General features: G+C 47.4%; 1 protein-coding gene across 6 annotated transcripts in view; it reads right to left on the bottom strand.

The window, feature by feature from the left end:
* The window catches only part of MARK3 (microtubule affinity regulating kinase 3), a 123,680-nt gene that overhangs the window by 25,167 nt on the left and 78,877 nt on the right, over positions 1 to 19,636 (bottom strand). For all 6 annotated transcript variants that reach the window (XM_053254326.1, XM_053254343.1, XM_053254316.1 and 3 more), the window contains one exon: positions 9,808 to 10,025. In XM_053254326.1, the coding sequence (XP_053110301.1) occupies positions 9,808 to 10,025 (218 nt within the window). The remainder of the gene's footprint in view (positions 1 to 9,807; positions 10,026 to 19,636) is intronic.

Below are 19,636 nucleotides of genomic sequence, written 5' to 3' on the forward strand. Positions count from 1 at the left end.
TCGAAAGGCTTTTCAGTGAGCGTGGAAAGAACCAAGGAGAGACTCCAAGGTTCCACTGGTGGTTTGACCGGAGGATAAACGTTAGTCAAGCCCTTTAAGAAGGCCTTACTGTCCGGGTGAGAGAAGAGAGTCTTGCCATCTGCTCCAGGGTGACGGGAGGACAGGGCAGCCAGGTGCACTTTCAGGGAAACATTAGCCAGGCCCCGGGCTTTCAAGGAGGAGAGGTAGAGTAGAACTTGCTTAACAGATGCCCGTTGGGGCAAAAATCCTCTGGCCTTTGCGTAGTGCTGGAAACGGAGCCATTTGTTGGCATAATTTCGCCTTGTCGATTGCTTCCTGCAATTTAGGAGGACATTTTTCAAAATCCCACGCGCCACACGGTCAGCCTCAGGGTGTGAACGTCCGGGTGAAGGATGAGGCCGTTGTCCTGAGAGAGTAGGTCAGGTTCTTGTGGTAGCCGTTGGTACCTGTTCCGGGAGAGTCTGTGTAGCTGTGGAAACCAAGCTTGTCTTGGCCACCACGGCGTCACCAGGATACAGGGGGTGGGGGTTGCTAGGAGACGGGCCACAACCCTGGCTATTATTGGCTGTGGCGGAAACATGTATGGTAATTCTGTTGTCCAGTCCAATTGGAAGGCATCCCCCAAAGATAGTGGGTCGTGTCCCGCTCTGGAACAAAAGCGGGCACATTTTGTATTCAGGGATGTTGCAAACAAGTCCACCATCGGTTGAAGCCATTGGTTGAAGATGGGGGTGATATACTATGGTTTGAGCGCCCATTCGTGGGGCGTGTCCTGTGGAAAGACCCGGCTGAGATCGTCCGCTAGGATATTGTCCACCCCCTTGATGTGGACAGCTACAGGTGAGACTTGGTGACGGAGGCACCAATTCCATATTTGAACAGCGAGGGCACACAGGCTGCGGGACACTGTTCTACCTTGATGGTTTATGTAAGCCAGAGCCGTTGTGTTGTCCAGTTGTATTTGCACGGATGAGCCCTGGAGGAGTGGTTGGAAGGCTTGTAGTGCAAGAAAAACTGTGAGTAATTCGAGGAAATTGATATGGAGTTTGGCTTGTGTTGGTGTCCACAGGTGGTCGCAATGTGCTCCCCAACCCAGAAGAGAGGCATCTGTTGTCAGCCAGACTGTTGGGATCAGGGTTTGGAAGGGTACGCCTTCAAGGAGATTCCTTTTCAACGTCCACCAGGTGAGTGAGTCTAGGACTTGGGGCGGAAGTTTTAGATGTTTGCGTTGGCTGTGTCTGGCCGGGTAGAAGACAGAGAGGAACCATAATTGGAGCTTCCTCATTTTTAAGCGCGCAAAACGGATGACATTTTTGCAAGATGCCATTAAGCCCAGAAGGCGCTGTATCGTGTGAGCCGATTGGACAGGGAATCGTTGACATACATGCACTAGGTCTTAGATGCGCAGATATCGTTCTTCTGGCAAGTATGCCCTTTGGGCGTTCGTGTCCAAGACATCCCCAATGTACATGGTTACTGGGACTGGGTCCAAATGAGACTTCTTCCAGTTCACCTGGATGCCCAGGTCGCAGAGTAGGTCCAACACACAACGGATGTGCGAAAGTAACTCATCTTTGCTCCTTGAGGTTAAGAGCCAGTCGTCTATCCCCAGTGATCCCCAGTGTCCTCAGATGGGCAATTATTGGGACCATGCATTTCGTAAAAACCCTCGGGGCCGTAGACAGTCCGAAGGGTAAGACATTGTATTGGTATACTTGGGTTCCTACAGTGAACCTCAGATACTTCCGATGCTGAGGTCTGATGTTGACGTGGAAGTAGGCGTCCTTGAGATCCAGCGTCGCAAGCCACCTTTCTCCTTGTAGGAGGGGGAGAATTTGATGCAATGCCATCATTCGAAAATTTCGGACGCGCACAAACTTGTTCAAATGGCAGAGGTCCATAATGGGGCGGAGTCCCCCATCCCGCTTGGGAATTTGAAAGTAGCGGGAATAGAAGCCCTCTCGCCGGTCCGCCCACGACACCAGGGCTATCGCTCCTTTTTGCAGTAGCTCCTTTACCTCTTCCCGTAAGGCCCACGTCGGAGGGGTGAACCGCATGACTGTGAACCGTGGTATCGTTCTGAATTCGATGGCATATCCCGAGGATATGATCTTCGGGACCCAGCGGTCCGATGTTATGCGGTGCCATGCGGGGGCATGGCTCGCCAGTCTGATGTAATGTGGCGGTAGAGATGATGGTTGAGCCCCCGCAGGCAGGGACGGGGAAAGAGGAGGTGTCAGTGAGCGGAGAGATGGTTCAGGGACGCTTTTGGGCGTCGGTGGACTTCCGTTGTGTCTGGCCTGATTTAGATTTGGCCTGATAGTTACGACTTTGGAACTGGCTGTAAGGTCTACGGTAATCTCGGCGATCTTGGCGGTGGTACGAAGGCCTCTGATGTTGGAAAGGAGGACGGAACCGTGACTGGTAGGTGGTCGAGGTGGAGGCTTGACTTGCAAAGGTCTTTGCTGTAAATTTCGACTTTTTTAGTTGTTCCATTGTCGAGTCAGTCGTGTCGCTGAATAGTCCAGTGCCATCAAAGGCCAGCCCTTCAATTTTATCTTTCATATCGGGCTGTAAGTTGGTGGAGCGCCGCCAGGCATGTCTGCGTAGGGTGATTGCAGCATTCATTGCTCTGGACTCACTTTCTGCCAGGTGTTTCGCAATGCTAAGGAGTTGCCTGGTTAGATCACTGGATCGCTCCAAAGTGTGGGAGAATTTTTTACGAAATCCATCTGGGGGCAGTGTGTCAAAGTCTGAGAGCAAAGTTTCCCAGATGCTGTGGCTATATTTCGCCGTACAAGCGGAGTAGTTCGCCACTTTAATAGAGAGGCAGGAGGTTGAATAAACTTTCCTACCTAGGAGGTCTAACTTCCTGCTTTCCTTGTCAGATGGCACTGTGTAGCGCTTTCCAGATTTTGTCATGGCGGCGCAATAAATCACCAAACTATTTGGTGCAGGATGTTTGTGAAGGTAGGCGTTGTCCTTGTCCTGTATTCGGTACAAGCTCTCTAGGCGCTTTGATGTCGGGGTGGAGGTGTGAAGCACCTCCCACACACATTTGGCGGCTCGCGTAATCACAGGAAGCATGGGTAAGGCAACTGGCGCCGTTGATTGGGTCTTGAGCATGAAGTTATAGACCGGATCGTCAATGGTAGCCAATTCTGAACGGAGGTCCAGACCCAAAGCCTCAGCCATAGCTCGTACATGTTTATGATGGGTTTTGAGCTCTTCGTTTGGTGACACGTAGGTGGCGGGGGCTACCTCCGTTGGTGGTTCCACAATTATCTCCTCTCCTTCTTCCTCCTGGTCTGAAACAAAATCAGAGGAGCCTGCGTGGTCAGAATGCGAGGTGGAGGGCGATGCTGGCATAAGAGTCTGCGTCTCTGCAGCAGACTTTTGGAGAGGGGGAAGATCCGTTTGGGTAGATATGGAGCGTGTACCCAGAGATTTCGTTTGCGAGGCTTGGTGTACTATAGCAACAACAGCGGTCTGTGTTGAAGCTGTGGTGTGTCCCGGGCGTGCAGCTAGTGGTGCTGGCTGGGCAAGATGGGAAACAAGCCTCCCCGGTCCCATTGGGGTGTTCACGCAAGTGGCAGCCCGTGAGGAAGAGTCTAGGCACTGGACAGGACCTGCATGAGAGAAACCACATGTGTGCCATGACAGGGGGCTGTGCAGATGTGCCGCTGTTAGTGTAGAAGTCTGACAAGGCAGTGAGGATGCAGCTGTCGAATTCTCTGGGAGAAAACCCAAAAACGTCGACGTCGATGGAGTGTTCGATGTCGAGTCTAGTAAGGTAAGTAGAGCATTTGACTCAGATGTGTCGAGAGGTATGGCAGAATCAACAGGAGCTTCAGCCTCGACGTCAAAAGTTGGTTGCAGCGATCAGCATCGAGGGGAGACTTGCCTGGATATCGAGACCACCGGAGTGTTAAGTGTCGAAGGTGGAAGGGCTGAAGTCCTCGGCGTGGGCGGAGGAGAAGAGGCAACTGGTGTCGGAGCCGGCGAGAGGGAGAAAGCCCTCGGAGCTCCCACCTCTGGTATCAGAGTCTCTCGTGTCGGCGCCAATGGTTCGGTGTCCACCGGAGGTTGCAGAGAGGTGTTGGTGTCGGCAGGCTCTGACAGAGGGGAGCGGTGGTGTACGCCTGAAGGCAATGGGGTACGCTCCGCTGTTAGATCGATAAGCCTCTGGCGTTTCTCTTTCGGTGTCGAGAGACGATCGACATGTTTACGCTTAGGAGTTGTTGGCATCGAAGGCAGCGTCGTCTTTGGTACCGTGGTCGATGCCGAAGGGCGAGTTGTCGGCATCAAAGGAAGAGTCGCTCTTGGTGTTGTGGTCGATGTCGATGGGCCGTTCGCCTTACGCGCCTATGTAGGCGTTTTCATTGACGTCGACGTTCTTGCTGTCGACGTGGAAGGTGGTGTCACGGGTCTTTTGCTAGATTTACTCAACACAACTTTAGGACGACGGCCCGGGCTTGGAATCGAGGATCGCCGAAGGCGTGTCGATGGAGGAGCCGAGGAGGATTTAGGGGGAGTCCGCCTTCCCGATGTTGAAGGGCAAGGTGTCCCTGGCGTCGAGGGGCTTAGCATGTCATCATAAATAGCAGCCAGAAGACGAAGCGCGCGATTTTTACGGGTTTGCTTGGAGAAAGACAGACATATTTTACACGCGGCTACGTTATGCTGCTCACCCAAGCAGATCAGGCACAAGTCATGTAAGTCCTTAGAGGGGAGTTTCGCTCTACAGCGCTCACACCTCTTAAAGGATTTCTTTTCCTCAGTCATCGTGTAGTCCGTCAAGAGAGCTAGAATGTTCCGTCAGTCAGTCCGAGTCTAAGAAGGAGGGAGAGATTTCGTCAGCCGGTCCGAGTTCAAAACGAGGGGGAGAGTACGTCAGCTAGTCCGAGTCAGTAAAAACGAAGAAGCAGTCCGTTGGAGAAGAAAAATCACAAACTCACAAAGAGAAGGATGAGGAACTTCCCAACTAGCGGCAGACCGAGGTCTTTACGCTAAGGCGGTCAGAGAAGAACTGAGGAACGTGTGTCCTGGCCGCCCTTAAATAGCACACATGGAACGTGGGGCGTGGCCAGGACGCCTCGACAAGCTTCGGCATAGCTACCGCATGGTCCCTGCGCAGGCGCAGTACCCACTTCTTATGGATCTCGATGGATCTTGACCCAGATCTTGGGAAACACTCATGGTGCAGTCAAGAGACTGAAGGGGAGTGTGTGATACTGGAAATGGGAGTTGTATGCAAAGCAGATAAAGTGCCTGTCCTGGACATGAATGGGGACGCGGTTGCATGCCTGATGTCAAGAGGTCCCCCCGCTGGATGGCCATCAGAATCGAACGGAGGGTCTCCTCCTTCCTCAGGAACCACTTGACGAATCTGAGGTCCAAGATGGCCTTCCATTTCCCATTCTTTTTTGGAACTAGGAATAAGATGGAATAATCTTCCCACCCCATCTCCTCAAATAGGACAGGTTTGGTGGCCTGTATCTGAGTCAGATGTTGAATGGCTTCCATCATCAGGGCATGCTTGGACCCCTTGTGGGACCAAGGAGATGACAGGAAACGGTCCAGGGGCTGGGAAGAAAACTCCAGGGAGTAGCCCTGGGACATGGTCTGGTGAATCCAGGTGTCCAAACTCGTGCAAAAGCCTGCAACCTGCCCCCCACTTGGAGATGCAACAGGGACTTTCCAGGAGAGCAGTCATTGGTCGGCACTGTGCTTGTAGTCAGGCTTGGCTTGCTGACCAGCCTGCTGGGGCCTGCGGGGTGTGTTGTCCCAAAAAGGAAACTTCGATTTGGACTAAGCAAACTTATCTTGCCTAGTTTGGTGGGGATGAAATCCAGTTTTGTAACCCCTGGAGTTAGACGACGTGGCCGGAAAGGACTTACGCTCTTCCCTATGACTACTAGAAGGCATGGCCTTCTTTTTGTCCTTCATCTCAGCCAGTATGGGATCCAGAACCTCGCTGAACAACTTGAAGGCCGAACTGCTCCTAGACCTTTGGTCCACCTTCCAAATTTGTAAGCCAGAGCATCTGGCGAACCGTAACATCTGACACCATTGCTCTGGCTGACAACTGCATGGTGTCAAGGGAGGAATCTGCCATAAATGCAGCAGCCTTGACCAGCTTATTAAGTCCCTGGCGCAACCTGGGTAGTTCAGGAGGGACAAGCGGCAGTAATTCCATGATCTATCGAAGCCCTAGCAAATATGGAATTGGACACAGAAGTGTGCATTGAAAGGGCAGTAGCCTCACGCAACCTGCTCAAGGCGTCCCCGTATTTTTTGTCATCCACATTTTTTAGCACTTCATCCCCATCCCTTGGGAGAATGGCTCCCGTCACTAAGGCCGCCGCTTCGGCATCTATGGGTGGCCCCCTACATTTCTCCATTATGGGCTTGGTTGAATTATAAAAATGCCTAACTGAGGGGGAGGGGCTTATTCTCAGTAGGCCTATCCCATTTGGCCTGTATGATATCCAAAAATAATTGCGGGCAAGGCACTAAAACACGAGGTGCTTGTAGAGAGGGAAGTACTGCTGGTTCCCCTTCGGGCTTCTCAGGGGCAGCCTGAGCCATCCCCCTCCAACCTAAGGCTCTTACGGGAAATTAGTCTGCGAGAACAGTCAATAAGGGAGATGCTGGGAAGACCTGTACTCTTCCTCATTCCCCCAAAAGCTCCCCTCCTCCTTTCCCAAATCTGACAACTCTGAAGGATCAACCGTGTCGGACCCAAGAGGCAGCGAAGACACTGCAGGGCAGACAGAGACAGGAGATCCATGTGGAGACAAGACAGGCGGCCCCTGTTCCTGCGGGAAATAGGTGAGCAGCGAGATCCCTGCCCGTGTTAGTCCCCTTGTTCCCCAAAATGGCAGCTGCAGCCCCTAGGACAGGTAAAAACGGCAAATTGGCAGGAATGGACGGCAGGGCAATTTCCTAAACTCCTCTGCCATAATGTGGTAGAGCAGAGCCACAAAGCTCAGAGGGATGTCCTCATCATTTTCGGCTTAAGCCGCCTGCTGGTAGGCCTCGGAGGGGCAAGAATGCTTGGCGGGCGAAGCACCAGAGGCTTCGACTGAAGCCTGCGCACTCAGGTCCTCAATCTCCTCCCTTGACATGCTGGGCAAAGGCCGACTGCCCTTGGATGATGCCAAGGCACTGGCTCCCCTTCTGGCTGACAACCCCTCCTGAAGCAGAGCCTTACATGCCACCAAGCTCCTCTTAACTTTCCTCGCTGCTGCGATCTTTTCCTTTGTGGCCTTTGGAGTCTGGGCGTCGGGTGCAGGATAAGTTGCCGCCAACCACTAGGCCTAGCAATGAAGTGCACCACAGAATCCTCAGAGAGGAAGAAACCTCTCTCTTGCTGTGTGAGGCGTCAGCGGCCATGTTGGAGAAAACGCACTAAATGCCGCAGCGGAGGAAATAGCCAAAACTACTGCTGCTGCTACTACTATCTATATACCACTTTTCAACAAAGTTTGCAGAGTGGTTCACACAGATAGATAAATAATTAATAAATGATTCCCTGTCCCAAAAGGCTCATAACCTTAAAAAAAACCCCAAGGTACACATCAACAACAGTCATTGGAAGGATGCTGTGCTAGGGTTACATAGGGACAGACTCTCCCTGATAAATATAAGAGTTGCGAACACGCGGATCCGGCTCCCTGGTTCCCCCTGACTAGCATTAAGACATGCAGGGAAGGTGAAGTGGGGAGGAGAAAAATGAACAGAGATCAGAACCAGTGTTTCCTCTAAGGCGTGCATGTGTGTGCGTGCTCACACATTGTCTACTCAGTTAACTTAGATCCTGCTCAGGTTGAGTCAGGAAGGCCGCACTCTGAATGCATGTGTGTACACACCGCCTTGATACTGCTACCCAGAATAAAACTCATTCTGCACACATAAAAAATTAGAGAACACACTGCTCAGAACCACTCTTCAAGATCAGGATTTAACATGGAGCTACAATAGCAGTGCCTGCTGGAGTGAGACAGGGCGAAAAACTGAAGTTGAGGGGGTTGCTCCTCCCTTCTAGGTGCAGACAAAGCTCTGTGACAGACCCTGTTTTGGAGCAGGAGGTTGAAGCAATCCATAATATGCAGCGGATAAAACCCTCTTCTGAGACGGGCTCCTAGAGCACCTGTCTCCTGGGGTAATCCCACAATGCACTACACATGTCGCATATCCAGAGGCCAGGACAAGTGATCCCGGCCTCCAGGGTTTCGTGCTGTGGCACGTAGCGTGGATTGTCTGGGAGTGTGGTTCATGCTTCCAGCAACAGAACAGCACTAGGCAGTGGGGAGGCGAGTTTAACCAGCCTCCTCCACCCACCCAGTCATGTGAATGACCTCATGGTCTGACTCAGTATAAAGTAGCTTCATATGTTCGTATCAGGCATCCTGAGCTACTTGAAGAGTGCTAATTAGTGAAATGGAAAGTCTAAAAGTGACCCAGAGATGAGCAAAGAGGGAAAAAATAATCTCTGTGTGAAACAAGGTTAGGTGTCCCAAGAGCATCAATTTCAAGCACTGCATGAAATCATCTACACTAGCCAAGAGCAAGCACTGTTACACAGATGATTAAAAACACAAGATGCTTAACAGAAGTTAAATGAAAGCTCAAAGCCAATCTGAAAATTCAAGAATTATTTCCTTCAGTAGATAAGAGTTCCTAAAAAGGAAAAAGGTTAGTTTTTAGTTGGGCTATCGATGAAGACAAACTGAACAGTAGAAGAATCAGGAAGGGACACAAGGGAATGTGAATGAACCAGGATTGTCAAGCTTCCACCTACTCAGATGTTTTGTATACTTCACTGAAAGTGGTAGCAAGGGTATTCAAAAGGTAGGGCCCAGAAAGATAACAGATTGAGCTGGAGTCTGCAGTGAGCTATCCTTGTCTCACTCTAGCTACAAAAACCCAACACTCCTATATGATGTTAACATAAGATCAAGATTTGTAAAGATTTGCTTTGATAATTTTAAAATATATTCTACTACAAAATCAATGATTGTAGGAATTTGTTTTCACATTTGCCAATAGTTCAAAAACCTGCATCATTCAGTACCCTTTGGTCTATAAAAGCAAAGTATCAGACATACTATTTCCCAAATCTATACAGAGGTGGTAATCAAAAATAGTACTGTAAAAGATGTAAGTTCTGTTACCATTAAAAAGTACTTGCCTTCCCCCCTCCAATATAATAAAAAGGAGGCCAAATAGATAGTTGGGAGATGATGAAATTTTCAATATTTCTACCAGCTAGATTAACAGAAGCCAAGTGTAATTCTTTTGAAGCAGAGAATAAAAAAGCAGAGAATGAAGCAGAGAATCAACCAAAATTTAGTGGAAAAGTGTAGACTAGGTTTATTCTAACTAAAGGATAATTTGTATGAAATCTACACTGATGTAAAATAGAGCAGAAGGAAACAAAACAATAGGAATAGATAATCATGTATATTTCAAAGCTTTTTCTAAGTAAACCTAATTTTGTGTGTGCAACTTCATGGCAGAAGTTTCTTACTGAACTAAGTGATTGGATAAGTGTTTATTCCACAGAATATAAAAAACCCATGAAGTCCTGACAAGGCTTCTGACTGAATAAATGCTTCTTGACTATATTTTGCTAAAAACTGTTGTTTCTATAAATAAGACTTAAGAGAGAGCAAGACGGACATATATGTATGCAAACAGTGAAGAATCACTGGGTTAAGCATCTTTCATATTTTCAAAAATGTCAAGACTTCTTATAATTTAAAGAAAAGCCATACTTACATTAGGAACAGCAGAGCCTTTCTTACGCTCAGGAATATCGGCCTTGTTAGGATTGCCGGCATTCCCAAGCATGGGGCTAGCAGGAGCAATTCCTCTTCCTCCAGCAGCACTGCTGCTAGATTTCCGTGACGGAATCCCTTCTTCTTTGAGGTCACTGTCTGTAGTGCTGGTCTGACTTCTTTTTGGATAGGCCACAACCGGAGGAATAGATGGACCAGCTAAAACAAACAAACTTATTACATATCATGATTCCAAGGTATGTCCGAAAAGCTAAACACTTAATTCGAAGCAGTAATAATAGTCCTAGATCCATTTATAAACAAAAAAGGAAGTTATCAAATTAAAAAGAGAGAGAGAGAAGGATCTATTTCGTGGGTTATTACCTGAGACAACCAGATTTTGAACAAAAGACAGTGTAACATTAGATACTATGGTCAATAATTTTTTCTGGCTAATGATCTTTTCATGCTATATTTTTCAGGTGTGTACACCTAACACTGAGAGTATTAAAAATACATTATACCAATATATTCATCAGGCAGCAGCGACTGTAACTTTTCAGAGAGGTGCATTCAGTTAATGGCACCCCCTCTCCAAAGACAGCCATCCCCAAAGTAGGGAGCCTGTGAGTGGCACCCTGAAGGATGCACAGGTCTGCTGCCTAAAGGCCATTAGGGATGTGCAAACAGTTTCAGCGTCTAAGGTTTGGGGTCAAACCAAACCATCCCCTGTTTGGTCCAACCCCGGACGGAATACCCCCCCGCAACTGTTTGAGGGGTTTGCGAACATTTTTCTTTTTTTAAAAAAAGAGCTGGCCAGCCAGCTCTTTGGCCTGGGACATGCAGAGGCCAATTGTGCAGGCGTGGTGGCCTCCAAAATGGCCCCAAATGGGCCAAAGAGCCAGTTGGCCGGCATGGGCATCAAGGGAGGCTGGCGGGGGGAGGGGGAACCTCCATGGACCCCCGCCCACTGCTTCCTCCAACAACTCCCCCAGAGGAGGTAAGTTAAAAAAGATTATTACCAAAAAATGTTCGCAAACCCCCACGGGCTGGACCGGGGTGGGTGTGATGGGGTGCCGGACCAAACTGGCCTGGTCAGGTTTGGGACGGACTCGAACCAAGCCAGCTGGTTCCATGCACACCCCTAAAGGACATATCTCCAGCACTGCCCTCCCACACTACTTGGATGCACCCAGGCAGATGGTAGCGGTGGTGATTCAGGCCCAGGTATGGCATGTGCGCTCCCTCTCCATATATGTATGTGTGTATACACTCACTCACTAGGATTCTCTCTATGAACTTAAAATGGTGAAGAGTTGGGAATAATTCAATTATATCAAAAGCCTTTTCAGCATTACCATTAAAGCTATCATCTTTTTTCTTTTGTTTCAAGCTTGTGCTTTCAGAGTAATCTTCCTGCTGTATATCTTGTCTAATCATAGTCATGAACCCCACTGCCCACTGAGATCCGCTGGAGAGGTCCATTTGCAATTGCCACTGGCTCGTCTGGTGGCCACTCAGGGACAGGCCTTCTCCGCTGCTGCCTCAAGGCTTTGGAATGCGCTCCCTAGTGAAATAAGAGCCTCCCCATCTCTGACAGCTTTAAATAAGTCTTTAAAGACGCATCTGTTCACCAAGGCTTTAAATTAATATTGTTTTAATGGTTTTAATGCTGTTTTAAAATATTATTTTAAAATTTTTAAATTGTAATGTTTTAAACTTTTCATTTTTGTTTTAATGAATGTTTTACTTTGTTTTTATTTTGTTGTAAACTGCCCAGAGACATAAGTTTTGGGCGCTATAAAAATATGTTAATAAATAAATAATCACAGTAAACTGCCTTATAACGTTAATTCTGTTATAGTTAAGATTGTAAAGTTGCCAATCTTGATTCAGCAACAGCCGATATAATTCCGTAAGTGTTGGGTCCTTCCCTTCTTTATTACTGTTGCCTCACGCCTTGTCTGGGGATTTGATGGCAAGGATTTCATAGACACTCTTTACACAGCACTTCTCAACTTCTTTGTACCATTCTATAACAGTTGGTTCACTTTTCAAAGCTTTGTTTGTTTTATCTTTTGTATGGTTCCAAGGAGAGTTTTATGCCCTTAATTCAATTCTGAAATTTCAATGTCTGAGAAGAATGTCATAAAGATAAATTCTTTATAGCTCTTTATAGAAGTTCTGCTACAAGCTCCTCATCAGTATTAGTTGAGGGTTGGCATTCTTTTACAATGACTGGCGGCATTAATTTCTTTTTGCATTTACCTGCCAATCTACAAGCAAGTCAGTTTTATTACCTCAAATAAAGCAAGCAGCAAGAATAAAGCAACTCTCTCAAAAGTTTTCTCTCCAAAAGTCCGTTAGTTTCCTCTAAAACAGGGCTACACAACTTCAGCCAACTCCAACTGCTGTTGGACTACAACTCCCATAATCCCTGACTACTGGCCACTATGGCTGGGGATAACGAGAGTGGAAGTCGAACAACAGCTGGTGGGGTGGAGTTGTGCCGCCCTGCTCAGTCTTCAATATTCAAATTATTTTCACATAGCTCTAGTCTTTTCAACCTACTTATTCTTATTTCTTAACATTGATGTATTTTATTGATGTAACTTCCTCATATAACAAGGTTTTTTCATATCTCAGACTGTACTCCATGGGACATCAAGTGTGATATTGACACAAAATCTAAGAGGAGTTGTGTCAATCCCACACTTGAGGACTCATGGAGCATGTTCTGAGATGCAAGAAGCCTCTGCAAAACGACTGTAAGATAAATTTGCGTTCTCATACAAAGATAAGCTGGAAAACCGGAATAAACTATTAGGGTTTTAAAGAATTTTATTGCAATAAAAGTGTATTCAATGTCCAATTGGGGGTGGAGGTGGGGGGAGGAAGCAATTTGTTCTGAAATAATACTGAAATTCTGAAATAGTCAGTGACAGACTGTCTCTCTTAGTGACAGTCGGGTGGCATCCAAATCTTAGGTGCAGCAGTGTGCTTTGGCAGAAGGAGCTTCTGTTAACAGTGTGCCACTGTGCCAAACTATCTGGATGCCACCCACTTCATTTCAGCTTCTGTCTGAGACAATATTAAAGGGATCATCAAGATCATGTCAATTTGCAAATTGCTCAGAAGTGGGAAGGGGGGGGGGAGTACAGTTTTTCCATCTAGGGTAAGGAAAGTTCCAATCTATCAATTGGAGGTTTTATTTATTTACTTAGCAAATTTACTGACCGCCTGACTTTCTCAGACTCGAGGCAGTTTACATAAGTTAAAACAACAACGAAGACAAGAGAAGAAGGGGGGGGGGGGAGACGGGAAAGAAAGAAAAGAAAAAAGAAAAGAAAAAGAACCCTCCTCCCCCCCACACGTTAAAAACTAAAAGCCTTCAGGAGCTTCAGAAAACTTCAGGAGTTTTCAGGAGCTTCCTAAAGGACAGAAGAAAGGGGGCATTATGAATCTCAAGAGGCAGAGTGTTCCATAAGGAGGAGGCTGCAACAGAGAAGGCCCTCCCATGACCCCGGGCCCCACGTACCTCCCCTGGGCCCAGAACTCTGAGAAGGCCCACCTGAGGTGACCTCACAGGGCAGGTTGAAGTTGGACGGGAGAGGAGGTCCTGAAGGTACACAGGCACCTTTATAGGCGATAACCAGAACCTTGAATTGGACCCAGAAGCGAACTGGCAGCCAATGCAGCGAGCTCAGCAAAGGTGAAACATGATCATATTTTCTGATGCCCGTAAGCAGCCGGGCTGCAGCATTTTGGGCCAGGCGAAGCTTCCGAATAGTCTTCAAAGGCAACCCCAGGTTGCAGTAGTCCAACGTAGAAGTGACGAGGGCACGAGTTATGGTTGCCAGGTCCTGCCGGTCGAGGTAAGGCTGAAGTTGGCGCAGCAGACAAAACTAGGCAAAGGCTCCCCTGGCCATGGCTTCCACATGCTGTTCTAGTAGGAGCTGTAAGTCCAGGGTAACACCCTAATCGCGAGCCTGCTCTTTCAATGGGAGCACAACCCCATCAAGGGAAACACTTGAAACCGGAACCTGGCCAGATCGAGAACTGAACAAGAGCAACTCTGTCTTGTAGAGATTAAGCTTGAGCTTGTTTTGGCCCATCCAAACCCTTATAGCCTCCAGACACTGGGTCAACACATTCACGGCATCCCCGGATCGGCCCGGGATGGTGATGTACAATTGGGTATCATCAACATACTGATGATACCTCACCCCAAACACGGATGACCTCACCCAGTGGCTTCATATAGATGTTAAAAAGTGAGGACTGAGCTCTGCGGCACTCTGCGAGAGGCCATGGGTTACAGCACTCACCTCCAAAGCAAACTGTTGGAAACCATCCACTAAGGTAGGAATGGAACCAGCACAACACTATGCCCCCTGATTCCCAACCCCCACAGATGATCCAGAAGGATACCATGGTCAATGGTATCAAAAGCCACTGAGAGATCTAACAGAACCAAGAGAGGCACGCTCCCCTCATCGAGGCTCCGATAGAGGTCATCCACCAGAGCAACCAATGCAGTGTCCATGCTGTGCCATGGCCTAAACCCTGACTGAAAAGGGTCAAAGAAATCCACTTCCCGAGTGATGAATTCACTAGCTCCTGGACCCAGTACCTCACACACCCTGGCCGAACAAATTAACCAGGAGGGGTAATGATCAAACAAACAAGATGAGCCCTATCCACATCAGCCTCCATAAGCTCAAACGTATCCCAAATGACATCACATTACCTCTGTCATCTCAATGACAATCAGAATCCAAATAAGAGCAGAGACAAGCGACGTTATCGGCAAAGAATTTGGCAAAAACGTCACAGCGGCCTTTCGGAAGGTCTTCCTTCTCCTGTTTCCCCAAAAGATTATGGATGATCCAAAATAATGCTGCTGGACGGGATTCCATTGATGCAATGAGAGCGGAGAAATAAGCAGACTTTGCCACTCTCACTGACACAGTATACTCCTGGATATAGGAATGCAACCGTGCTCAATCGTCTTCGCTCCAAGTTTCCCTCCAGCATCACTCTAGGTGTCTTTTGACCTGTTTCATGCCCCTTAGCTCCTCTGAAAACCAAGGGTCATGAGACCCACAGACTTTAAAAGGCCGCTTAGGAGCAATCTCAGCCAGTGCCCTCATGGCCTCGATGTTCCAAGCCTCAACATGTCACGCTGGAAAGCTGCCCACAAAATTGCTGGAAAATTCCCCAAGTGCCCTCTGGAATCCATCCAGATCCATTAAGCACCTGGGGCAGAACAATAAAATGGGTCCATCGCCTCTGTTAAGTACAGGAGCCACAGTGATATGCAGACATACCAGGAAGTGATCTGACCATGGCAAGGGTGAGACGACTATATCTCCCATCCTCAGATCACGTCACCACTGCTCCGAGGCAAAGACAAGATCCCATGTGTGGCCGCCAATGTGAGTCGGAGCCGAGATTAATTGCAGCAAGCCCATAGTTGCCATGGAGGTTTCAATACCCTTAGAAATCTACTAGATACAGAATTTAGTTGAGTTCTTCTTTTAGTTAGCCTATTAAGAACAGAGTTTACTACTTTGTTGAGACCTTCTCCTGCTATCAGTTCTCCTTCTATAAAGGATTAACCACTTGCAAAGAATAAAATCCATGTGCATCCTAATTTGGCCTATGTATGCAAACTAGGGGTGTGCACAAAATGTGTGATATGAGTTAGAACAACCAGGTGAGTCAGTTGCTCTGACAGAACGACTCCCGTCCCACTAGACCATTCCAGTCCAAAATGGCATTCTAACTGGGGTCGGGATGTTCCATTTTTCTGTTCCAAGCTTGGAACAGGACCCTTTTTCAATGGGCATTCTGTTCCAACCTCTGAATGCTCAAAAAGGCCAATTTCAAGTTGGAACATTCCAACCTTGGAACGTTCTGCACACCCCTAATTTATGCAAACTAAAGTTACCTTTGTACAAGATATGGTTCCTTTAACAGAATCTACCATCAGAGTTTAAGAGTCCAAGTTAGAAGGCTAACCATGTTCTATACAAATGGCTAGTCCATTAATTTGCAAATATTTTGCTTAATATTAATCCCGTGAAGCAGTATGTACTTTATGCATTTCCTGCAAGAATGTATTTGTCTTCTCTGACAAAATTGTGCTTCCTTCTTCCTTTTAATCATCTTCAGTTACAGCTTTTTTAATCCCAGTGTCTCATCTACAGTCTACACTTCCAACAATGCCTATACTATGTTAACATATTTGTGAAATTAAACTGGGATAGAAATAATAATACCACATTTACCCAAATCAAAGATGACCCAGAATTTAAGATGACTTCCCTTAAAAATATAAAGGAAGAGGACCCTGAACCTAAGATGATCCCCCAGTTTTTAACTTTGATGAACTTGGTGGCAAAGGGCGAGAGAGCATTTCAGCTGCCTCCAGGGATCCTCTAAAAATTCTACTCCCCATATTAGCTGCTTGTGGAGAAGGCGACTGGTGTGATGGTGTCTGCTGCTTCCTATAGAAGGAAGAGGAGCGAGAGAGCATTCCAACTGCTTCACTGCACCTGTGATCCAGGGATTCTCTAAAAATTATCTAGTGCAGGGAAGCACTTCCCAGGGGCAAAAAAAAAAAGAAAGAAAGAAAGAAAAGAAAAGAAAAGAAAAAAGAAAAGAAAGGGGAAAAAAGAGGGTAAATGCAAATTGTACACTGCAGAGTTTAAGCTCTCAGTTATAAAATGTGTTAAATGTATTTGATTTTAATTGTTAACTTGTTTTAATTGTTTTTATCATGCTGTAAACCACCCTGAGCCATTTTGGGAAGGGCGGTATACAAATCAAATCAAAATCAAATCAAATCAATCAATCATAAGGGAACAGAGCGGCAGGTCATGTGTTTTCAGCTGATGAGAAATTTGTCTGTGAGTGGAGGAAAGATTAGAGGCACTTCATCCAAGGAAAAGAGCTCGCAGGCTTGGTCAGCCACTAAAAAAAAGTTGGGTTCTTGCACAAACGGAAAGCAAAAGGGCAATAAATGCAGTATGCTTCCTGAGAAACGGCAATTTCTTGCTAGAAAGCCCACACCTCTTTAAGTCCCTGCACCTACCACCTTCCATTTGCAAAATAATGGCTAACCCCCAGGTTCTTGGGTGAGAAAATATAATAGTCTTGATCAATATTTTAAACAGTTCTACTATTTTTGACAGCTTTAAGCATACAGGTGTCCACGCAGATGCTATCCTTTCTTTTCAAGGTCATGAACGAACACTATAAACCTGCTTGGGCCCTCAGATCAACCTTGGAGGACCTGCTCTCTGGTCTGTCTCTATCTGGAATATGCTTGGCAGGTACCAGAGTTGATGCTTTTTGGAACTCTCCCCCCCACAGGGAGATAGTAGGTAATAAATCTTCTTCCATTTTTGATCTCCTTTTAGATAAACAGGCAGATTTGGCTTGTATCACTGAGACCTGGTTAGATCCGGATGGGGGTGTTCCCCTCACTGAGATGTGTCCACCTGGGCTCTCTGTGTTTCATCATCCCCGAGGTCATAGTTGGGGTGGTGGTGTTGCGGTGATTTTTAAAGAAGATCTTATGTTGATCAGGGGCCCTACCTCACAGGTGACGGGGTGTGAATGTCTTTCTGTATGTCTGGGTCGACGTGACAAACTTGGGCTTCTCCTGGTTTATCTACCTCCTCGTTGTCCATCTGTTGCCCTTTCCGAGCTCCTTCATTTGGTGTCAGGTCTGTGATTACGACCCCTAGACTTAAGGTTCTGGGGGATTTCAATCTTCCGGCTCCTGATGGGGTTCGATGGTCTGGGAGTTCATGAGCTCTATGGCTACCATGGGCTTATCTTAGATCATTTTGTGCCCGACTCATGTGGGTGGACATACCTTGGACTTGGTTTATCTCTCGGGGCAATGGCAGGCGGATCTGGTCATGGGAGACATTGTCATCTCTTGCCTGCCATGGTCCGATCATTTTCTGGTTAATATGCAGATTGTGGAGGCCCTCTGTCTCCACCGGGACAGCATGTCAACACGGATGGTCTGCCCCAGGAGCCTTATAGATCCTGTCTGATTTCAGGAGGCTTTTGGGAACACTCCTTGTAATCTGGTGGGCAGTTCTCCGACGCAGCTCTTGGAATCTTGAGGCCACAAACGTGTTAGATGAAATCACTCCCAAGCGTTTGTGGATCCCGGCTCCCTTGGTTCTCTGAGGAGCTTAGGGAGATGAAGCAGACCAAAAGACGCTTGGTACGTCATTGGAGGAAAACTGGTGCCGAAGATGACCGAATGCGATTACTTGCTCATATTCGGGAATATTCTAGGACGATAAGAGCGGCAAAATCTCACTATTTCTCTGCTCTTATCAAATCAGATGACTCTTGTCCAGAGGCCTTATTCCGGATTACCCGCTCCGTTCTTAGGAGAGTGGATCCGGTAGATGTTCAGTCTGGCCACTGTGATCAATTTGCTCGATTCTTTGCTGATAGTCACATGCCTTCGGCTAGAGTTGGACTCTACTTCTACAGGATCCGATCAGATAGAGGAGATTCTGCCTTGTGATGTTACATGGGACACCTTTGAATTGGTCGAGGATACGGATACAATTCTTTTGGGTATGGGTGAGGCAACATGTTGCTTGGAACCTTGTCCCTCCTGGCTTGTTAGAATAGCCGGTGGGAATGTTAATTCTTGGCTACGGGAGTTGGTTAATCCCTCGTTACATGAGGGTTTCATGCCAGCAGCCCTTAAAGAGGCAATAGTTCACCCTCACTTGAAGAAACCCTCCCTGGACCCTGAGGTCCTTGACAACTATAGACTGATCTCCAACCTCCCTTTTTTAGTGAAGATGTTGGAGAAGGTTTTATGTGCCCGGCTTGAAAGGATCTTGGAAGAAACTAGTTATCTTAATTCTTATCAATCGGGTTTCAGGCCTTGGCATAGTACAGAGACAGCACTGGTCGCTCTGGTAGATGACCTTCTTTGGGACCTTGACGAGGGTAGTGTCCCTCTCTTGGTCCTTTTAGATCTCTCAGCAGCTTTTGACACTATCGATCATGCTATCCTTCTCGACCGCCTGCGTGGGTTGGGTATCGGGGCCGTTCTTACCTTAGCATCCAGTCGGTATGCATTGAGGACAGATGTTCTGACCCATGGCCACTCCTTTATGGAGTTCCCCAGGATTCAGTTCTTGCTCCTGTCCTCTTTAGCATCTATATGAAGCCACTGGGTCAAGTCATTTCCCAGTATGGAGTGAGATTTCATCAATATGCTGATGATACTCAGCTTATATTGCCATCCCAGACCATTCTGGGGATGCTGTTTCTGTGCTTACCCAATGCCTGGAAGGTGTTAAGGTCTGGATGAATCAAAACAAGCTCAGACTGAATCCCACTAAGATTGAACTACTTTTACTCAGCCCCCGTACCAGCCAACAGCTGGATGTGAACCTTGTTTTAGATGGGGTGGTGCTGCCCCAAGAGGAGCTTGTTCGTGATTTGGGGGTCCTTTTGGATTCGCGCCTCCTGCTTGAACAGCAGGTGGAGGCTGCGGCCAGAAGTGCTTTTGCCCAGCTTCATCTGATTCGCCAATTATGCCCTTACCTTGATCGGCAGGCATTAATGACAATGACCCATGCCCTTGTCATCTCCCGCTTAGATTATTGTAATGCTCTCTATCTAGGGTTACCTTGAGAACAATCGGGAAGCTACAACGGGTCCAGAATGCAGCGGCTCATCTACTCATGGGTGCCAGAAAATATGACAAGGTAACACCTCTCCTGCTGTCATTGCACTGGTTGCCTATTCACTTCCGCGTTCAATTTAAGGTC

This window comes from Hemicordylus capensis, chromosome 1 (genome assembly GCF_027244095.1).
Source record: "Hemicordylus capensis ecotype Gifberg chromosome 1, rHemCap1.1.pri, whole genome shotgun sequence".
NCBI lineage: Eukaryota > Metazoa > Chordata > Lepidosauria > Squamata > Cordylidae > Hemicordylus > Hemicordylus capensis.